The sequence below is a fragment of the Pleurodeles waltl genome, chromosome 10, assembly GCF_031143425.1.
Source record: "Pleurodeles waltl isolate 20211129_DDA chromosome 10, aPleWal1.hap1.20221129, whole genome shotgun sequence".
Classification (NCBI taxonomy): Eukaryota; Metazoa; Chordata; class Amphibia; order Caudata; family Salamandridae; genus Pleurodeles; species Pleurodeles waltl.
The window spans coordinates 778,645,272-778,668,253 of NC_090449.1; the positions used below are offsets into that span (position 1 = coordinate 778,645,272).

Consider the following 22,982-nt stretch of genomic DNA (forward strand, 5'->3'; position numbering starts at 1 on the left):
GCCTCTGATTTGTCTCTACCTTGCTGGGTCTGCCCCCTTGCGTCCGCATTCACAGGCCCACGATAACTACTGGAGTCTGCTTATCAGTCCAATATCTGTGTACCCCTTTGACTATATTAAAAGGGCCTTTTAAGCTATAGATCTTTTTTGTGACAACCTACACGTGTTAATTATAAAGGTTTGTGCAGTTCTGTCTGCCATTTGAATTTACTGCTTCAAGGCCTAGTTTATCCTCATCCCTTTCCCTCTCTCCCTCCATCTCTCTCTGCTTGTTTTCCCAGACACGTGTTGTGGATTGCAAAGCTGAACACACCCCTTCTTCAGGTGCACTTATTTGGCTGGGCCTACAAGTGAGCCTAAGAGATAGAGAGGATCATGTGGAATCACCACCAGCCTATACTAGTCCCCCACCCATCAGAGCATCTCTGACACAGCTTTCAGGCTAAGGGCAGAGGGGACAAGGGTAACTTGCCTGTTTTGGGCCTGGAAGGGTCTAAGGCCAGATAAACGTGCCAGGTTTCTAGCAGCACAAATAAATTAACCAGAAGCCATCCACAAGTAACATGCATTGATTTTCTCAACAAACATACATCTACATCTCCCAACAGATAAGATCTCTCCAATCAGCCTTTGCCCACCAAACAATATCCAGCTCTACGAATCACTCCTACATACCTTTGTACCCTTCCAACCACACAAGGGCCCCCTCTCGTCTGTACAAACCACAATCCAAAACAACTATACCTGCTTGGCCACTACCGCACACAGTTACATATAAATACTCCCTCAATCTCGAACACCATCTCCATTTCTCACGAAATGCTTCCACTACCTTCTACCAACTCAAATATTACACACACCGGCCCTCTCAACCCTCCCCTACACAGCCTCTCTCTTCTCACCACTGAAAGCAAAGAATAACACTGTCAACATTCCACGCTAATATATATATATATTGTTTTGCTGTAATTACCGTGCATGCCATTTGCACGGAGGAGGCACCCATCCTTAAAGTGTTCAGCAATAGGAATGGCATTTGTGAAGGAATATCTATATATATATATATATATATATATATATATATATATATATATATATATATATATTTATCTTTCCTCTTCCGCTTGCTTATGAACTAAAGCACCATACCAGTTTATCCTCTTTTCCCCTTCCATTAGGCTCCCCTTTAAAACTAAACCTTAACCCCGCTCTTCTTCAACCTCTACAACACCGCAGTCCTTCACATTTACGTCCTTATTGGCTGTGCATGGCATGGGATTGGACTGCGGCCAGGCCCTGCAGCCCCTGCCCCCACCCCAAACCCATGCATAAACACCCCCTCCGCCCACCCCGCTGTCCTGAAATGGCAGCTACATTTCTCTTCATGTTATGGCGAACCATTTAGAGCACAAGTTTTCACAGAAGTTTGAGGGAGCCTTTCGCTCCCATGAGAACAAGTTGGCCAATGGGGGAGCAGGGAAGCCCCCTTAGCCAATCAGATCTCATTAATCGAACCGTCCAGATATACAAACCTTAATTTCTCAAAAACTACCAAACTGATTTACATCAAATCACACAAAATGCTGTTTCTAGACCAAGATTCATTTTTCTGCCAGATTTTGTGTAATTCCGTTCAGCTGTTTTTGCAGTATCACGGTTCAATTTTCCTTAGAAGAATTGCATTTGCTTGCAGTTAATGGATCATCCTTAAACTTTATAGGAGCTGAGGTGGATTAACTTTGTTTTGTTTTTTAAATTTTATTATAAAGTTCGGTGCAAAGGTTACCCTAGGTTAACCTAAAAAAAAAAATAATAAAAAAAAACTCTCCTCCTAAGGTAACTAGGTCCTAACTAGAGCTTATAGTTGCAACCAAATCACCACTGTGTGTGTGTGTGTGTGTGTGTGTGTGTATATATATATATATATATGTATAAAATGTATCCATTCATGCACATATGGGACTTAATATACATCTCTTTATTATTATCCATATGCATGTATACCTTTCTATGTAGTTATTTATCTATATAATTAATTTCCTCCTGCTGTGGGAAAAAACCTTCCACTCTCTCAATGTAGTTCTGTCTCATCCTATATCTTTCCATCAATATACCCTCTACCTCCACTCCGACTCATCCTAGACCTCATTTTACTATTATAACCTCGCAAAGAACACTTTTTCTAGACTTTTCTCTATCCCTCTTTTATCCCCTTCAATCCACCTAAGAGAATCACATGTGCACCGCTCAATTTAACAATTTATATTTCCATATACTACTAATCCACATTGGGTTTCATAGTAGCATGCTACTCACTGAAAAGAGTTTCAACGCCTTGTCAGAGGTAGTGAGCGCTGTGTGGAAACTACATATCTCCAACTGCTTTGATTTAAAGCATTTTAAAAGCGTATTTCAGAGCATTTATTTGGAGAAATAATTCACCTTTTTTTGAGGGTTGAACTGGTCAGCTGTGGATAAATAACTGCAAAGCGGCCAGGTGTGTTAAAAAACTGTAATTACGCTTTGAGGAGTTTTGAATTTTCAACCTTCTAGTAAGAACCATATTTCCCCTCTGTTTGGAATGTGAGTTTATGAAATAAAAATCAGTGTTTGAGTGGAATAATCTTTGAAAAATCTTTGGAAAATTTGAATTGAAGGAGAGGGGGCTTCAAATACAATATAAAATAAAACAAAATCAAATTAAAATAAAACAAACTAACAAGGAAACTCCTCTCTCTCAGTGGCGAACTTTCTTCTAGAACTGCGTTATATCATATTGAGGCAAACTTGTGGTGGTAGAGTGGATCAGAGATATTGAGAATCCACAACTGGTGGTCCATTGGCTTGGTCACCTTGTTGGCAATAATATGTGGATGGCTAGGTCCACGTTTGGACCGCTACTGAAGTAGCATCCTCGGATGTCTGGCAACGTTGGTGAGATATATATATATATATAATTTCTCCCACCATTTATGATTAGGCGATTCCATGCTTGAATATGTAGGCATTAGATGGACATGCATATCTGTCAAGCCAACTATGGCTATATACATCAAGATGCATTTCGTACTTGAGAGTATGCATTGTATAAGGAAATAAGATATAAATATGCATAAAAACTGTCATGTATACTACCATAACTATGTTCGTGCTTTACAAATGTGTATATAAAAGTATTATGTAACACATACATATAAGTCTCTGTATATGTTTTTATGCATCTTTCTATGATAATACACATTTTATAAAATTATTATTATATGATGGGTACCTCTAAAAATGCATATTCATTTTCATGCTTTCTAGAAGGTTATATAGCAGTATAGGGGGAAAAAATTCGAACATGATAATATTTGTCGGTTATGTAGATGAGGTTGTCTATATACATGTGGCTGTGTTTAGATTTAAGCTTCCGTTGATACGAACATATCTATACGTAGAAATTGAAAAGAAAAAACGTAACGTGTGTTCATGCACAGAATACATGTGTATCTCTTGTCATGTAAAAGTTAGGGTCACCAGAGAGTGATTTTTTGTATTTTTGTCTGTTAATAACTTTGCACCCACTTGATGAATGTCTGGAAAACGTTGAAGACCCTGTTGCACCTGTTTCATTGTCTGAGAACTGAATGTTTTCTGGCGTTTGGTCGGGGATAACGAGGGGTACAGAGGAGTAAAGTGTTATACAGTGGCGTGGTGTGATGTGTTGTATTGTGCCATGGAGTATTGCAGAGTGGAGCTGTGTGTAACAGTGTAGTGGTGTGTTGAAAGTAGAACTGAGTGTTGTACAGTGGAGTGTTGTCGACTGGAGTGCCATGAAATGGAGTGTGGTGGAGTGTCATTGAGTAAAGTGTTGTAGAGTGACACTGCATGTAACAGCGTGTTGCACAGTATAGTGGCATAGAGTGGAGTTCAGTTGGGTACAGTGTCATAGTTCAGTGTAGCTGAGTGTGGTATCAAGCAGTAAAGTGACGAGTCTCGTACAGTGTAGTCTTGTACTGTGGAGTATTATTAGTGAGAACATGGTGCACAGTAGAGTGGCGAGTTATAGTTACTGTTGCGTGGATAGGGAGCTCTAGTGGGTGTAACGAGGTCCACTACTTATAATAATTTGAAGGCGGTGGATAGTTTGTAAATGGAAGTTAGAACTATAACTTTAGAATTTTTAAGTTTTTATAGTTTACACTTGTTTGTAGAGGGAAAATATGTTTTCCTAACTATAATTAAGCTTTAACCTTTGTTTTTTTTCATTGAATATAAATGTATATGTTCATGCTTTGAATAACAAGACATGACTGACTAATATGTGCATGTATAAATGTGTGCCTCTGTATGTGTGTGTATATATATATATATATATATTATTATTATTTTTTTAAACTTCCACCTCTTTTCCCTGCACTCCCTAAATCATCCCAAACCTTTCAGTCTACTTTGGAGTTGCAAGCATGCTTTTCACACTCTTCCCTCTTTTTGATCCAATTCATACCACCAACAGGGACACATGTCCACCACTCCCAATAACATCTCACATTTTCCCTTTATTGATCAACTTCAATTATTCTAACCCCATTTAAAACACTGTTGTAAATGCATGAGACCTCAAGAGTGCAATCGTAACATACCAAATCCTGCTAGGAAAAGGAAACCCATATCACTAACCTTGCGTTGTGAAGTAGAGCACTACTCGCTGCAGGACGTTGTGATGTAATTATATCATCTTAACGATTCTGATCACAGAATTTACTCCTAATTGGGCAGTTAGTACATGAGATGTATATAATTTGTGTTGCTTTTATTTAACAACGTACATGGTTTAAAAACACATACTTCAGAGACCTGGGAAATATAGAAAATATTTCTCGACTGTGTGAAATATGGGTTATGTCATCATAATGATAGCCTCAAACCACTCTGCATAGTTTTAATGATGTCCATTGTTTAATCAGTATTCTACTTAAGTAAGGTAAACACAATCTGAAAATGTCAGTCAGTGTTCATTGTTACTTGCACTCTTGGTTCGAACACCTTCAACTACTCTTCTAATAGAATGAGAATCTAGTTTTCTAGTGTGTTTTTTGTAAAATTCTACATAATTACATATTTTCTTTTTTTTCCCCCTACAAGTGAGCAAATAGTATAGTCCAGTTTTCAACACACATTTCCTAGCTTTAAAAAAAAAAAAAACTTTGTTTCCGCGCTAACTGCCTCAAAATGTGTGTGTAGTATACAAAAGAAAGGTTAACACGTAAAATGATCCTGATGTCTGTATTCTGCAAACTATTCAACCTTTGGCCTTGTGGTATGTGCCATCCCCAGTATGCCTAGAGGGCAATATGGTATAGCTTTCTTCTCTCAACCTACAATGGTTGCTCTCTACTGCCCTGATCTTGGGCCTTTCTATCTCCACTGTATGCTTTCCTCCTCATCTTCCAGGAGCCTGGTAGACTAACATCTTTTTCCTCCCCTTTTGTACTCTGCTTCCTGAATTGTGCTGTTAAGTCAAACAAAATCTGTTATTCTTGTGAATCTGTTATCTTCACCATCACTTCTGTTCTAATCTGCTGCCTATCCATGTTACTCTACTGTTCTTCACTAACCCTATTGACGCACTGCCCATTTTGTTGAGATGCACCTCTTTCCTACCTAGGGTCTGCTCTGGGAGGCCCTGCTCCTCAGCTTTGTAGAGGATAGAGTAAGACTCCAAACTGGTGATAGACTATGCAAAACTTAATTCCTTAACTGCCAGGTATCCCGACCTAGGCCTCTATTTCTTCCATCCTCAACTGTCACGTTCAGTTGTGGCAGCCTGTTCCAACAGGCTCCTTGTTCTTCTCTTAACCTGTTGATGTCCACAGTTCTCCCACATGACTCTGTTCATGTGGCAGAATTGTATCTTAATCATCCTTGATGTTTGTTTCCTCTTGACAGGGTTCAATCTCTCCTGCCAATAGCTGCACTCAATCTAATGCCACAACTTCACTCTACACCGTTCCCACACACCCTGTTGGTCTGCCTTCCTCTCTAGTCTTTACTGTCTAATCGTAGACAGTGAGGTCTCCTGCATGTAGACTAATTTTTCTGTGTTGTTCCCGCAAATGAATGCTCATTTCCATCTGCTTTTTCAAGTTTCTACCAGGTATACTTGTGACTGATCCCCTCTTTTAATTTCTCCTCTAGCCTTTTTTATTTTTATCAGTCCCGACAGTCTCAGGATCTACTTTTTAAGTCCACCTTTACAGTGCAGCTTTCAGTCGACCTACGGTTATTAATTCTTTAAAACTACAAAGAGTGGGCCTTGCCTTCACCAGTGGCGGCAGGGGACATTTGAAAGTGGTGGGGCGTAACAGTTGGGTATGACTTTTATGTAGCGAGTGAAGTGAGCAAGCTTAATGGACAAATGTTAGGTCCAAGGTGAGTCCTCCTCCCAAGGAAAAATTGAAAACGATAGACAAACAGTGCGTTTGAAAACAAATGAATTTAGTGGGAAAGCAAGGTTTATAAAGCAGTGGGAACATATAGTCTTGAAATACTAAACACATTAAAAACTGCCCCATATCTTACTGCATTAGTACATTCAACAGTTACTTTAATGTGCAAATTGTACAGTGGGACAACGTCAGGCCCTTTTAAGTGTGTGATTGCCCAGTGTCTTGCACTGCATGCAGCATCACCTTTGGAAGATAATGTTCTAACCGGGCACCAGGAAGCACCCACAGCTGCTGGCTGCAATCAATCATACAGAAGTATGTGCAGACAGTATCTTTAAATGTGATGAAAAAAGTGGGGGCTCTCTAAAAGGGAACATGTAAAATACATTTCTGTGATTCCCATAGTGTGCCACCCAGACTGTATTTTGGTTCCTCTCTGAGATTTTATTGCATCCAGAAATATAACACACAACTGACATACACCTAAAACCTGCCAGTATTATTGGCTTTATCAGTAGTTGTTAGCTGTTTAAGATAAATGAGTAATAACAATGATTAGTTATAAAAAATTAACATTGGAAATGTTTAAATTCTGAAATTGTGAGACTGTGAATTAAATATTATTGAGGCCTATAGGAGTATGACCTTCAGTTATGTGTGCTTTACATTATATATGTATGCCCTTTTTCTCTTCACATCTCATTCATCTGCACATTTTCAACCTCCTCTTTTCCCTCTCCACAGAAAGCACTCCCTCGCATCTTCCTCAATTTACCACCCTAAACATACTCTGCACTCATTCACATTTAAGCTCTATATTTCATTTTGATTTTGCCTTCTAAATGTTAACCTCTACGCACCCCTTCACACACATTTACACTCAATTACATTCGCAACTGGAATAAATGACCATTGTTCTGTGTGCTGTGCAGAAAGACAAACCCACTGTCAGGTACTTTGCTTTGCCTTTAGCTTCATCACCAGCGTTCTCAATCAAAGCTCCTCATAAACTCCTGGCATGAGTCAAAGTATGCACTATACAATGCACAGAAACAAAGCATGATGAAACAGCTAACTCTTGGGGAATGCAACATTAAGCAATATGTGAAGTAAGAGGAACAAAATGCGGACACAGAATACACACATTTTAACATTCATTGTTCGCATATCAACCCATGTTTGTGGCATAAATGTTAAGGGCATGAAAATATAATGCCATAGCAGATAACTGCCTTTACTGTAAGAACGTATTTTTCTCCTTGCGCTTGACTCTGATATTTGGATCCATTTTGCAAGTAAGCAAGAACCCTGCTCGTCATTTGGAACGGTTTCACGAGGATTAAATACAGCAGTTCCATTTCTAAAGGTGCTAGCGAGGATCTGCAGCCAGGGCCTGGGGTGTCACATGGGAAAGGTTAGCATAACAAGGGGTCTCAGTACAATAAAAAAATAACACAAGATTTGCATTATAATACTTATTGTACCGAAGACAAGGCACTAAATCACACATGCTTGCATCCACTCCTACTGCGTGACGAATGGGGAAAGGGTGGGATCTATGCCTGTGAATGACAGACGGCTGTCCTCACGCAGGGATGAAGACTTTGATGCCCGAAACAAATACGCAAAAAGGTGTTACTGCCCTATAGTGGATATTGCCATAGACCACAATGGAAATTAATGGCTTTAGAGCAGTTAGCTCTGCATTGTGTGTCACAGTGTAGAAAGCCGATTGTCTGCCTGGCTTGCATGGTGAGTGCGCGACTTATACTTACCTTAGGGCATTAGTTTTAGTTACTTGAAAGAACTCAAACTGCTGAATTTCTGTGGTTTTGTACAAGTAAATTCAGAACCTAACTATAACGTCCTTTCTCCTTTGGGTATCTGCTCCTCACTTCCATCAACACCTTCTCCACAATTTGCCCTTCTGTGATCAGTGTTCCTGTTTCTCTGCCTGCATTCAGTTAACCCCTGCCACCTTTCTTCTGTCCATATTCTGTAGTTGTCTCAAAAGATAAAAGAAAAATGACCTCACTTTCACTCTTATCTTTATCAATGGCAATGTTCCCCGTGGCCCTGAATCACATTTCCTTAACAAGCTGTCTGCTCTGCTTACTTGTTGTGACAGCCCCGCTACCACGTGTCCTCTCTGCCTCTTAAAAATGAGTCTTCCTATACCCAGTTTGTTTATACCTCTTTTTGTTTGTTTGGTGTCTCCTGTCTTAAGGGGCCATCTGACCACTCTAGAGTACTGCCCTCTATCTTTTCTATCTGGACACCCGTTTATGGGAATCTTCCTGTTCACCAACGGGCTCCTCCTTTGTGTCTGTTCCTCTTTAAATGTTTCCTCTGGGTCGCCCTCTGTCTCTATTTAACCTTCGACCATACCCCTCTCCGGCTGTACTCTCCCACCTCCAGCATTCATGATAACCAGCCTCTACCCCATGCGGTCTGGGGGTCTGCTCCTCATTAAATGTATCTACCTTCTATCTCGGTTACCTACTATCTCTTGTCCTTGTACCGTCTCATCCAACACGTATCCCTCTCTTGGGATATATCCATTTAGCTACTACCTCTTCTCTTTTATTCCGGTTGTACTTGTAACACTCTTTAAATGCTCGGGCGACTCTGGAGCTGCTCTCTTCTGCTTCGGTCTGCCACCTCTCCTTAGATACCCACTGTCTCTTCTCCCAGTATTACACCATTATAACTTTTCAATATATTGGAGTAGCTCTGTGTGGTCCTTCTCTTCCTTTGGGGCCTGCTCCTTGATCGCCTCCTCGGTGGCCCTCGGTCTCCTCCAGGCAGGCTCTGGTCTGCTCTGTTTCTCCCTCCTATGCGCGCTGCTTTCTCCCCTCCCCCCTCGCCTCATTTCCAGGCTCTGGCGAGATGCCAAGTGTAAAAGGGTTGCCATGGCAACCCCGGGAATGGTTGTGCCCGGGCACCAGCAGACGTCAATTTTTGTTGTGCTCTCTAATAAATGAAATTGTGTCTATGGCACATTACCTCCTTTGGCCCCTGCCTCACATTCAGCCTGCCACCAAATTTCGCATTTTAATGTGTGCTCATAAATGTGTTTATATTATCCATTAAGGTGCTTGACGATGGGTCAGTGGCAGTGAAAGGCTCCTTCCTGTCCGTCCTTTGTTGCCTGGTTTTGTGTGCACGGCTTGTGTCGGTAATGGGCAGCGTGGTAAACATTTAGGAACCTGAAGGAAACATTAAATGTACGCGGTGATGTATTTGAAAATGTGGCTGTGATTGTGTGAACCCCTGCTCTTTGTGCGGAAGGCAGAGAGGTTTCTGCACGCGAGCTGGGGTATGCTGCTTTTCGAGGCTGGGGGCTATCTAGGTGCCGAGCGAACGTGTGGAGCGCTAGCGAGGGAAAAAAAGGTTCGTGTTTGTGAAACACAAAACAAACCGGGGAACAAAGCTCTGCGGCGATCTTGTGATTGAGGAAAAGCTTATGACGGGGAACAAAGCTCTGCAGTGTCCGGTGAGCTACCGGAGCCGCACACAACGGGTCACTCCCGGGTAAAAAGGGACTTTGGAGTCGTCACCTTCTGCCTGGCTTCTTACGTGTCGAGGCTCCTGTGTAACCTCCGGTGGAAGCGCAGTCATTGTCCCGGTGTAAAGAACCCCTCTGCTATAGCGATTACTCTGGTTGCTGAATGAGAGACGAGGCTAGCATTTGTCTGTGGCAGGTGTCCGCGGAAACCATGTTGACCAATCATATCGCTTTACCTTTCAGGTCTGTTTGTGAAGCAAACATGCATCGAACAACCAGGATCAAAATCACGGAGCTAAATCCGCATCTAATGTGCGTGCTGTGCGGCGGGTACTTCATAGACGCCACGACCATCATCGAGTGCCTTCATTCCTGTGAGTACCCAGGCCTCTGGCCTTTATTGCTATAAACGTAGCAGACCGTGTACATCCGTGGGGTGACTCCCTCCCCCGCTTTATTTACATAACGACCTTTATCCAGTGCTTACATTCCTGTCATACCACGGGCTTCCCATCTTTATTGCAATAAGTTCCATTATTGATTGAATACACTCCGTCGTTATCCCTAGCCTCTACCAACTTCAATTAAAAAAGCAACCAGCACTAAGTGCCTGCATACCCTGTGAGCGTTTATCATGGGAAGCCTAGCACCCCGCGGCCCTCACACTCAATAATTGAATACCTATTTCAATCAAGCTAATCTTTACAAGTATAAAATAACCAAGACCTAGTGCTTAAACCTGTACGAACACATACCATCGTGAGGGTACAAATTGATTTCAAATGGAATGCAACTCCAAACACATTTCACAAACTTGTAGCCCGTTATAAAAGCACGTTCTGTGCAGACGGAGCATATGGTGTGTCTCTTCCTGTGATTTGCAGTGTAAACTGTCGGTTATACTTATTTTGGATAAACATTCTTATTATATACCAGACATTTTCATGTGATGTTTTCTTCCGCTGTGCACCCTTTTCAGGCACTAAACTAACTCGGACGTTTTCTTTGTTCGTGCACACAGTAGCCAGTTTATTACTCGGACTACAAGTGTTTTTTTTTTTTTTCTCCCTTTCAGTTTGTAAAACATGCATCGTGCGTTATTTGGAGACCAGCAAGTACTGTCCCATATGCGATGTCCAGGTTCACAAGACCAGGCCTCTGCTCAATATAAGGTAGGTCGCATTCTGGCGTACTTGGGTGGTGCAAGTCGAGGGCATTGAATACTGCTTGGTAGTTCTAACCAGGGTCGGAATGACAGATTCCCCCGTATTAGATAATTAAATGCCTAAAAAGAAGTTTGTGTTTGCAAATTAGGTCGGCTTTTTTTTCGGGGGGGGTGGGGGGGGGGGGAGTTGCTGCGGGCAATGTTTGTGCTAACATCAGGATAATCAACAGTGAGAGTGACAGCTGGCCCATCGGACCCCAAATCAGCCCGCCCATCGGACCTCAAAACAGCCCCACAAACAGCCCACACCCTGGCCTGTCAAACCAGCAGTTCGGGCATTGACTGATTGCAATATAGGCCAGTCCGCCCCTAGTTCTAACCCATATTGTCACCTACCAATTCTGGCCTAAGAAGGCTATCACCTAGGGCGAATTATCTACCGCGTTTTAGTAGAAATGCTTCGGTTGCAAGTAATTGGAAAAAAACATCGGATTGCTAAAAGTAGACTCCCCAAGATGAATGCAGCCCCTCTGTGTTCAGTACTACTCCACCCCCATTGTTGAAATGTAGATGTTTATTTCTCGCTAAAGCCTGATTTGTACTGTTAATACAACCCTTTACAAGACCACATTTTAACTGTGCACGTTTAGCATCGCAGGAGTTGAGTAGCGTATTACTGATCTCTGCTTTACGCTTACCGTGCGCGTTAAAACGAGGATTTATGTCCAGTATAACTGCTGTTGCCGTCTTCTAATAGGGCATTCAGACAGGGTTTTCACTCCTTGTCTTTTTAGAACCTCAGCACAGTGTCTTATCACTGGACGATACGTTTACTTGAGGTGTGATTAATGTCAAATAGATGCGCATATTTATCACGACATAATTGATCTGTCGCTCTTGTGGCCATATGTGTTTCAACTGCATGTGGGTAAACATACCTGCATCTGCCCAAGAAGACCTTGTAATACTTTGATTTATTTTTCCATTGCCAGGGCCGATAAAACTCTCCAAGACATCGTGTACAAGTTGGTGCCAGGTCTTTTTAAAAGTAAGTAAATGATCGTTTTTAAAACAAGTTCGTGTGTATGTTAAGTTTGCTAATTTTGAGGATTTTCATACCGACCTGCTTCCTCCTGTAGATGAAATGAAAAGAAGACGGGATTTCTATGCAGCCCACCCTTCTGCGGATGGTAAAGTTGTTTCTTTTGTGCTACAGCGTTATGTTCAGGTTGCCAATTTGGTTATGTGTATTCGGTGAAATGCACGCTTGATACAAAATCCGATATCATTTAATACTACATACGGGTGTAATTATTCCTGTGTAATCTTGCAGTTAGAGCTATGTATTACTGTCTAAAATGTGGGGATGTAGCCAAGACCAGCAGGTATGGAAATAGAGGTGCTGTCTGCGAGGTGTGTTTTCCTTTGTTAAGACGGTTCTACGTTTACAGCACAAGGATGGAGGTCTTGGCTTGAAGTTGTTCGTGCGCATTTGAGAACATGAAAGGTACACTTCAGTGTCCTGACTTTTTCAACCTGTCTCTGCAGTTGCTAACGGATCTAACGAAGACAGGGGCGAAGTTGCCGACGAAGACAAACGAATAATAGCAGATGATGAGATTATAAGCCTCTCCATTGAGTTCTTTGACCAGAATAGGCAAGTACAGTGAGGCGCCTAAATTAACATTGCAATTAATGTAATGCTTCGTTTGGGCTTATCCTTTCAACAATGTGTCTTCTGATTCTGTTGACACTAACACGGTACTTTTGGACTCAAATCTATCGATGAAGGCAGTCTTTATATTGCCTAGTAACTATTTCTTGGCCTTTTCCTACTGTCTCCCACTTTGAATCTGTGCTTCCCCAACACTGCTAGTTTTTTTATTTAATTGTTTTAGTTTTCATGTTTTTAACAGTTAAAGGAGACGTGAGAGTCTATACGTTATAATCGCTATCAATCTATAATTTGTTTGTATATGGCTATTTGTTTTAACCAGAAGAGTGCAATGTCTCGTTAACCTTTGTAATAGTCACGTTTCACAAGGTGCATTGGTGGTATTCGTGACCGGAGTAGGTAGTGCGTGTTAAAGCATCATCTGATAGCTACCTGCCTTGCAAGTATGCACTTTGACTAGTTAAGCATTGTATATATTAAACAAAGCCTCTACTGACATTTCTCTGTGTACGGATTTCTCTTAGATCGGAAGTCGAAGGCTACAACAAAGACGTGGAAAAGGCAAAAGAGGAGGCAAGTATCTGTCCCTGCAGGAATGTTAAAAGACCACCCTAAACCCTATGTTGGAAAAAGTATTGGTTTCCGTGTATACTGAACAACATCGAGTTAATGTTTATTTAACTGTGTGCATCTGGTGACGAGAGGCTTGGCTTTCAGCGCAAAAATTGGGACTCAGTGTGGCTTATAGTTAATGTATAGTAAATGTTGTACAGTATTAGGAACAACACACCAAAATGGCCTTTTAGTTGTTCATTTGTACTGCATTCAAGTGGGTTTAGGATTTTACCCTTGCACCAGATTTTCTACTTCTTGTACAGTTTCCAATCTTGTTACAGTGCCCTTCCAAGCTTCCTCATCTCTCACTGAGGCTTCTCTTTCACTGTATTAATAGGTGACCGACAAAAGATATCTGCGCTGCCCGGCAGCCATGACTGTCATGCATCTGAGAAAGTTTCTTAGAACTAAAATGGACATTCCCAGTAGTTTTCAGGTAATGTACGCAATTGTTTCACGGTCGTATACAGATATTACAAATGCTGCTCTCGAGATTGTCACCCGTCTATTGAACGACTTCTTCCACGTGGGAAGTGTTATAGTTGAGATTTGAATAATGTTCATGGTAAACTCTGTTGCATTTCTTAAATGGGGGGGATTTTCTGATAGGTAAAAGGTGAAATGCACAAAACGAATAGCCCCCCATTTATCCAATTCGTTGGGTAGTAAAATACAATTTGCTGTGTGTTTTTTTGTTTTCCCTTGGCGGTAAGTGCAAGCCTTGTCTGTTTGTTTTCTAAATAAACACTCACTTGAAACAGAATGTCAAATGAGCTTCAGCTGCTTAAGACGATCAATAATTATCGGTTATTAATCACGCACAAGGGATGTTTGATGTGACTAGTTATATTTCCTTTGTATTAATAACACATAGTTGGTCGAAATGTATTAATTTTGTTTGGGATAATGTTACAATAGTACATCTTTTCCCGATTGTTCTAACTTGTGAAGGTATTAACTTTAGTTAAGTAGGCAGGCAAATCTTATGTACAGTGTTAAATTTTTGTATCGCCGTGCAATTCTCTGCGGCGTGATGAGGCGGGATTTTTAATATGCTACCTCATTAACATGTTGTTGTGGCCCAGACTCGCTTTAAAGATTTCTGAAGTCGAGGAGAGACACACCATTCAACAGCTACCAACACATTACTTTATGGAACTCCATAATAAATAAATACCCTAAGTATCGAAACTGTATCTTTGCACAGATCGATGTCATGTACGAAGAGGAGCCGTTGAAAGATTACTACACCCTGATGGACATCGCCTACATCTACACCTGGAGAAGGGTGGGTATTGGTGCCCTGTGTGTACTGCAGCTGTCTGTGGTTGCTTTAATTCGGCATGTGCTTACAGTGCTGTTCTCCTTCCTTTGCAGAACGGGCCCCTTCCCTTGAAGTACCGCGTGCGGCCAAACTGTAAACGGATGAAGCTCGGCCACCCGGCTTTAAACAACATCGGCGGTGGGATGGAGAGTGACTCTGGCAGCGACAAGGCTTGCAGTCCGGCCGGCGCTGTACCCTCCACGTCGTCCTGTTTACCAAGTCCAAGTACCCCCGTGCAGTCCCCGCACCCGCAGTTCCCTCACATTTCTAGCACAATGAACGGCACCAGCGGCGCACCAGGAAGCGGCCTGCAGTCCCCCTTCACTAACAGGGCACGCACGGCGTCAGTAAACGGCTCCTCAGCAACCTCGTCCGGGTGAAGGGTCACGGGCCTGCGCACTGGCCGCCAATTTCCTAGCTAGCTTCAGCTTTATAGATGCTCAAACGTGACTGTCCAACCACGACCTTTAATGTAGTTCAACAGGAACTTGACTGTGAAAGACTAGAGTGGTTAATAATGACTGAACCGACTTTTGCTTTTCAAAGAATATATTTCAGTCAACTGGGAAGAAACAAGTCTGACATGAGAATACTGAATGGGGGAGCTGGAGTAGTCTATCCTTGGATATGCGAGTTATTTTAAAATTTTATTTTTATTTTTTTGCAGTGGATCTATTAGCCGTTTTTTTCCAGAATGTTTCTGGATCACAATCTTCCTGTTGCTATACTTTTGTGAATACATAAAAGTACTCGCGTTTTAATCTCTAAAATGTATTAAATATGTGAATAGAATTAAACATTCTATGCTGCCATGTCACTGTGAATGTGTTACAACTCAGTTGTTTTGTTTCGCCACCATTTCATCTGGCCAGAACTGATCAAAAGAATGTCAACTTCAATTTTAAAAACTCCATGCTTAAAAAAGGCCTTGTTAGTTCCTTTCACTGACTTTTTTTTTTTTTTTTTTTTTTTTTAATGATTCGCTTTTTGAAGAATCAGGTGGCATTATGCTTGTTAAAGAATGCCATATTGGTATATGACATAACAGGAAACAGTATTGTATCATATATTTATAAATACTATAAAGAAAATATTGTGTCTCGAGCACTCGAATATGGTTGTTAACTTCTCCAAATCTGTTCAACCTTTGCCGATGTCACGTTCATAAATGTCTCGCGTTCGTGATCTGACAAATGTAGGCTTTTGAGTGGAAGATCTAATTTGTATACAGATGTAAAAAATAAATATAAAGCGAGCTTGCAGAGGGTTTGTTTTTAAGGGGATACTTTATATTTTATTATAGAACCGTTCACTAATCGTTGGAATATTAATTATGCTCCAATAACGCCAACTGAAAATTCTCAATCAGCATGCAATCTGTTTACTTTTTTGATTAAACGTGTTGACATTTTTTTGTACTGAGAATCGACAGAAATGTAGAATTTGAAGCCGTGTTTCTCGGCGAAGACATTTTGTAAAAGCTTTTTTTCCAGAGCTAGAGTAATAAACCAACGGAAATCAATCATGTATTTAAACATGTACATAACACGTGGATTGTGCGTTTTCTTTGTGTTGGTGGCCTGGAAGGGGAGCTGTGGCAAGCCTGCGAAGTATTAGACTACATGGAAAGACTGCAAGTCCCGTCGGACTGAAGAGTACAGGACCCTTTCAGCTTCTGCCTTGGCCGAACTTTGTGTATCTTCACCACCCATCAGTTATTCATTTGTGAGGATATTTATTCTATAATAAAAATATTGTTTCATGTTTATATGAGAAATTGTATAGCTAAACGTTTCATTGCCTCCCGTCTGAAAAAGAAGCACAACTCTATCGCTTTGTCTTGCTTATAGTTATTAAATAATTACTTTTGAATATACACGGGTGATATCCGTCCTTCATGATTTATCCTGATAACTATTAACGGAAACACCCTTTACCAACTTCAGAAATGTAGTGCTTGTATAGTAACACATAAATGTGAGCCAACCTCATGCTCCTCAGGAGAACAGTGTGTGCGTGTTACCAACACACAAGAGAACCCGACTTTTATAAATCCCCAAAGCACTTTCTATCCTAAAACAAAGATAAAAAGAAATACTTATTACCTAGCCATGGCTTTTATCGGCAATGATGAATGTTACCAATACACTCTGTTCTGCTTTGATGGTTTTCCCCATAAGAAAGAAAACAATATAAAAAACACCCTCTTGCACATTTATGGGTATTTTGTTTTCCTGGAAATTGCTTGTTTATCGGCTAGTCTCATGGGCATTCCGCGTATACTCTTTAACTGGATAAGTATATTCACCATTGAGACACTTTACATTAAATAAAGTGAACTCCCGAGAAACTTTCGATCCCTGCCATTCGGAGGGAGCCATCATCCATAGTTGTACTACTCAGTGGCTCGACTAGAAAAAAGCACACTCGCCGACTTCTAGATTTGAGGCACCTCTGTGTAACCCTAAAATCTCCTGCCCTTGTGACATCAGGCGGACATGTGGGTAGACGGTAGAGGAGGGCCAGTCGTATTCGTCGTTTCTGCCCCGTGTCACATCACCTCCCCTCACAACATACCGCGCCCTCAAGCCCCATTGAGGGTAAATGGATGGGAGGCACCCGTGTCATATTTAAAGAGTCTTCCCATAGCAAACATAAGGTTTAGTCATCTCGGTTTTGCGCCATGCCGTGGCTAGCCCACAGGCCGGATTCTGACACATGCCAGTAAGAATTAACTGGTCCCCCTTATTAACGGAAATCCCAGTCTTAACTACAGAGCACTTTGCAGACAGGATCTCTACTTCCAATAAGAATACAGCCACGGGGAAAATGAAAGTTCAAAATTGGTAGACACAATCCGTCCCGTCAACACTGTAGTCCAGATAACGTTCCTTCGTCAACCGACTTATTTCACAGAGTAAGGCAAACCACATTTTGCGCAAGAGGACAAATCGTTGCTGCGTTTGAAGTACAAAGCAAAAGGTCTGAATTCGTTATTTGTAGGGTGGACACCAGCGTGGTGCTATTATTTGGACTTTGCACTCGACTCTAAAGCAAAGAACCCCTTCAGCGGATGCACACTACTAAATCATCAATCGATAAAGTGTGGCACAGCAAAGCCTCTGTAGGGACCCGGAAGAACAGAGCATTTCGGAGCTGACTCATGCTTTACGGTATTGAGACGTTGTGTAAATCACGCTAGACATTTGCATCAAATAGGTAAAGTTGGGAGACGTTTCTGAAATATTCCTTACAGAGACCTATTCAAGAGTGTTGTCATGAAAGTATGTATTGTCATGCTTACACTTTAAATCGACAATTCCACAAAAGCCTATTATAAACGTTTTCGGGGTTAGCTGAAAATATTGTAGGTCTCTTACACATCCTCACCAGTACCTGGTTGACGACCTCGAGTTCACAAGTCAATGATTTTATTTTCGGAAGATTCCGGGTGACAGTGGACCTTGGGGCGATGAGTTTTTTCGTTCATTTGATTGAAGTCCAAAAACAAAATTAACCAAACCCTTTCCTTGTACTCGAAGTCAGAGGGCACCTCAGACGTTTTACAGTTTACATCCCTTCTGATTAGGTGTTTTTGTGGTAAATATAAAGTCGTGATCACCACCTGCACGTGAAAATCTAATGATCATTAAGCGTTACTGTAACCTGTAGGTCCCATCAAACGACAGCACCTTCTTCCGCCTTATTATCCTGTCGCAGGTATCTACGTATTGTTCTTCTTGTGTGTTGACAAACGTATGTTCTCTGTGCAGACACTGGGGAAACATCTTGCATGTCTTCTACGCATACCTTAAAAATAACCGACAGTTTAAGTTGAAATATTCGGATGGGAGTCTGTTTTTTGCACAAACCAGCCATCACCGCCATAGGTTCCCGATTCGAATCGACCCGTGCAGCCCCTTCCTCAAGACAATTTCGATAACATTTTTGAAGCGCGGAGTTGTTTTAGTATCGCGTGGTATATGCGTCTGCTTTAGTGTACAGACTTGTTACCCTTCTTCCTGTCCTTTGCCGTGTGGGAGCAGCGAACGGCTGAGTGAAAAGGGAAGCGCTGCAGTTCCCTCTTTCACCATCCTGCCAGTCGAACATTTGAATTAGACATTTCGGAAGCTCTCGCCAATCTCCGCTACGGATACTCCGGTAGGAAGAGAGTAGTCTCTGCGGGTGCGCTGACACTTGTAAGCAAATTGCTGTGTACGGCCGATCTACTCCAAAAATGCACTCTAACGATTCTCGTTTTCCGCTCGCTATTTTTAAAACTTACTTTGACAGCACTTACAAAACATCACCACTGAAACCGTTTTAAAAGCCACGCTCACTTATCTTTGCAAATGTAGCGTTGCTGTATTTTAGTAGGCAGCGCACATTTTAAGGACTCGCTTGCCAGATATTACAAACAGTTGCAACTGTCCTGTTTATATAGACATTTTGTTAGAAACAATGCAAAGTGCACTTCAGTAGTATCAAACAGCATCTCTACTCGTTCAGATTTCCACTATGCCTCAGAAAATCAGATGCTAAAAGCCACGGCTAACTGCAATGCTTTCTTAACACTGATCCGGAGTATTGCAGTCTGGACCGACTACTGGACTCCGAAAAATTCAAACCGCAATGCGAAATGTGTGTATATGGAATATTACAGGACCCAACAAATAGCCTATTCGGTGCATCGAGAACACTGCATCAGTTACGTGGAAGTTAGTGTGTTGATTCGTAGCTTTGGTTTTGTCTGTGCCACAATGACCGCCGTAATTATTTTGTGGACGTCAATCAAGACCGGTCAATAAACCAACCCAATCTATTCTTTCAGCTTCCTTTATCACAGTGCTCTTGCTAGCGGCACTGTTTGGGGGGACGGAGCTAGTAGACACAACATGTGCACGCACCAGGTTGGATTTTGATTGGGGGGGGGGGGGGAGGTCAGGCAAGCGAGCACGTACGAAGCAGGGCGGGGGGAGAATGCTGATGCCATTTGTCGAAGGAATCGTAGAGCTGCGTTATTAACCGTGACTGAAAACGGCGGTGTGAGGTGTAGTATACATCTCCATCGGGATTGTGTAGGGACAGCTTTAAGAGAACTGCTCGCTTTGTGCTAGTCTCCCTCCGGAACAGAGGAGGGGTTTGTTAACGGGGACGCCATCTTGCGCAGGCGCATAGCGCACAGCCCTAGGCGACTCTGCTTCCGCGTATCCCACCTCAGCGGAACGCGACTTTGTTTACAACGGTGACAGGGGTGGCTTCACAAAAGCACTTCGATGTAAAAACAAACGTACCTCCTATTAAAAAGCTGTGATAGAGACCACGCCCAAATTGACTCACAGCTGTGTGCTGCACGTCGTATTTTACAAAAAAGCAAGCGATGCAGCATGCATAGGAGGTCGCCAGTTTAAACTTCGCTTTTCCCATGCAAGCCCTTTTCCAGAGCACATCTATTGAGAGCTGACTGCCCTTTCTGCCATTTGTATTTTTCGTATTAACGTATACACTCCCAGTTTAACATGCAACACCATTTTATACAGTCAATGCATAAAATAAGTACCATAACTCCAAGTTGTCGTATTGCTTTTAACCACTGCATTCTCGTAGTACGTAACAGCCAACTCTGCACGAGGTGCACAGTCCGTGCTCCAATCGGCTCTCAGTTCCGCATACCTTTAAGGTCGGAAGCTTAATGAACACTATATGTTCCAGTTATATTTAGTGTCTCCGCTTATCCATCTACCGAGTGAGATGTAGTTTAGCTAAAATATACGGATGGTTGGCCTTTCAACGCATGTCCCCAGCCCCAGCTGCACGAGGCCATTCACTACAGCTTGTGATACCTCTGAAGAAACCGCAGCAGTGCCCCAACACTAAGGAACAATTCCCCGACCAAAAACGTAAATAGTTGTTTTGACACAGAAATAAAGTAGCTTCTCACTCGCAACAATTTGACTCAGTTGTCTTGAGGCGAGTGTCCCGAGGGTCTATTTTATGGACAATTAGGGCACTTGGCGCTTGTACGTTTCGTTGTTAACGTTTGTGAAGACGGATAATGATCGTATGTTGTACGTTTATCCTTCACGTGTGGCCGCAGCAGAATAAGGGGACAACACCATTAAGTCTGCCATATTAAAATATCAATAAGACAACGAGTTTATCCAGACAAACTACTAACTGAAAAAGTCCGATTACTCATGAGAAGATATCGCTAAGTAACCAACTCCAACACGTTTTTTTATGTACCACACGTATGGCAGAATAATTACATTACAATTACAAACAATACATTTATAATTTACGATGTAGATAAACTGCGTCGCTGACAAAGCCTGGCCAATATTTATCTTTTTTTATACAAATTACACAGGCCCAGGCTTTACCCGCGGCAGTTGGTACTAATCCCACGGGGGTAAAATATAAAGTGGTTCACAAACACGCCACAGCGTCCACAATATGGAATAGTAAAAATACACATACTCACACACTACTGTTTACTTTTTTGTCTCCGCTCTTTGAGACCATAACCGAACATATGTTTCAAATGGTCACACATGAAACATACTACTGTTACATTTAAAGAATGCAATACATCTTATGCTGTGTTTGTTAATTGTGCGTAATTTGTTTTGTCACATGTGGTTTTGTCTTGAGTGGCTACTTTTGCACTGTATTTTTTCAGAGTCCAGATATACTTTCCAAACTAGGAACAGTGACAAATGAAAAGAATATTGAAGGCACACATGCCTTTTATACTGCATACAAAGCTGATTCCCCAACCACACCCAGGATCTAGGCGTGGTTCCCCTCCATGCAATTGCATCTAGGCATCTGTTTATGATTTATGGGGTTGGTTTCCAGTAGACAACATGTATTGCTTTGTACTCTTTTATTTGTTAAAGTAAGAGTTTTTATGACGTGGTTCTTGGCGTGCGTCGAGGGTGTCTGTTGTTCAGTTTACCACCATCACTACTCTCCAAAAGCACTGCTCTCCAGTACTGTTACCCCCCACTACGGTCAGTGTCCCTCCATGCCACTCTCCCCGCCACCTCTATCCATGACACCACACCTGCCACGCCACCACTCTCCACATCTAATGCGCTACTGTCCACCAACGCTCTCCAGTCCCGGCACGTCCCCCCTCCATCGCCCCTGCTACAGCACCTTCTCGCTCCAGTCGTCCTCGTCCCTGGCAGCTCAGCCCCACATTAGTTATGGTAATCCCAGTGCACCTAGTACCAGAGAATCTTAGTCACCCTTGGCTATGCAGCGCTACTGGGGTTGGTTGACTAGTGATGTAAAGACAATAAAGGGCAAGCGTGAGTGTAAAGATTGTGCCGTGCTTTTCCAATACCGACTGCCCTCTCCGGGAGTCCTTAAGGAAGCCGCTCTTCAAACCATTGCAATGTACTGAACGGTCGTTTGTGGAGAAAACTGATATAACAAACTAATAGAGCCTTTCCCCACGATCTATTGCAGGAAGCCCACCAGTGAACACACTTTAGAGCGCATGTCGTACATACTTATGCCAGTGAAAATGTATGTAGCACGTTTAGAGGAAATGTAGTAATACACATGCATTCAGCAGTTTATCCCTACAACAACGGTTACATTAAAATGTATTACCACAGCACAGTAAAATTGCTTCGCAGATTACATGCAACAAATAATATATTAAAACAATACTACAAATAGTATATCGATTGAATGGGAATTTACCTTGCTGCAGAAATGCATTCTCTAACTAGTTAAACACATTAGTTAAAATAAATACACATGGAAAGTATCCATGGCATAACCCATATGTGCAAAAGCTCTGAGTACTTTATGCTATTTATTATCATTGTGGGGGGAGGGGGGGGGGGAGAGAGGGGGTCGGAGAGAGGGGGTCATGTTTCATTCAAGACTTCACCTCTGAGTCATGCCCCCTCCTGACACTCAACAGTAATAATACACAGACTAGTATACTCTGCGCAACTGCATGTGTTATAATAAAATATTCAATTAATAAAGCGTCCCTGTTACTTCTGGAAGATACACTGAGTCACGAAATTCTTCCCAGCAGTGTGGGTGAGAGAGAGTGAAGTGTGGATATGCAGATAGTACACAATGCATACATTTCACAACGAAGGTTCTAGACAAGCAGTCGAACAGTAGCTTCCGGGGAATCAGTCATTTATTGTAATACGATGTGTAGTGGTGAGAGGTTTTTTTTTTGTACGTGAAAACTAATTGAAGCATCCCGAAGAGAGCACCGATTGCCA

The 22,982-nt window shown here is 42.0% G+C and overlaps 1 protein-coding gene across 2 annotated transcripts in view; it reads left to right on the forward strand.

Annotated features, from left to right (window-relative positions):
• The window catches only part of BMI1 (BMI1 proto-oncogene, polycomb ring finger), a 138,125-nt gene extending 121,641 nt beyond the window's left edge, over positions 1 to 16,484 (forward strand). Inside the window, exons 6-14 of one of the 2 annotated variants that reach the window (XM_069211389.1) lie at positions 10,183 to 10,313; positions 11,015 to 11,111; positions 12,097 to 12,152; positions 12,244 to 12,294; positions 12,653 to 12,761; positions 13,304 to 13,352; positions 13,732 to 13,830; positions 14,602 to 14,682; positions 14,772 to 15,238. In XM_069211389.1, coding sequence (XP_069067490.1) covers positions 10,183 to 10,313; positions 11,015 to 11,111; positions 12,097 to 12,152; positions 12,244 to 12,294; positions 12,653 to 12,761; positions 13,304 to 13,352; positions 13,732 to 13,830; positions 14,602 to 14,682; positions 14,772 to 15,098 — 1,000 coding nt within the window. In that variant the 3' untranslated portion in view covers positions 15,099 to 15,238. Of the gene's footprint in view, positions 1 to 10,182; positions 10,314 to 11,014; positions 11,112 to 12,096; positions 12,153 to 12,243; positions 12,295 to 12,652; positions 12,762 to 13,303; positions 13,353 to 13,731; positions 13,831 to 14,601; positions 14,683 to 14,771 lie in introns of both variants that reach the window. The other variant, XM_069211387.1, reaches the window with a different exon arrangement.
• Positions 16,485 to 22,982: the final 6,498 nt, after the last annotated feature.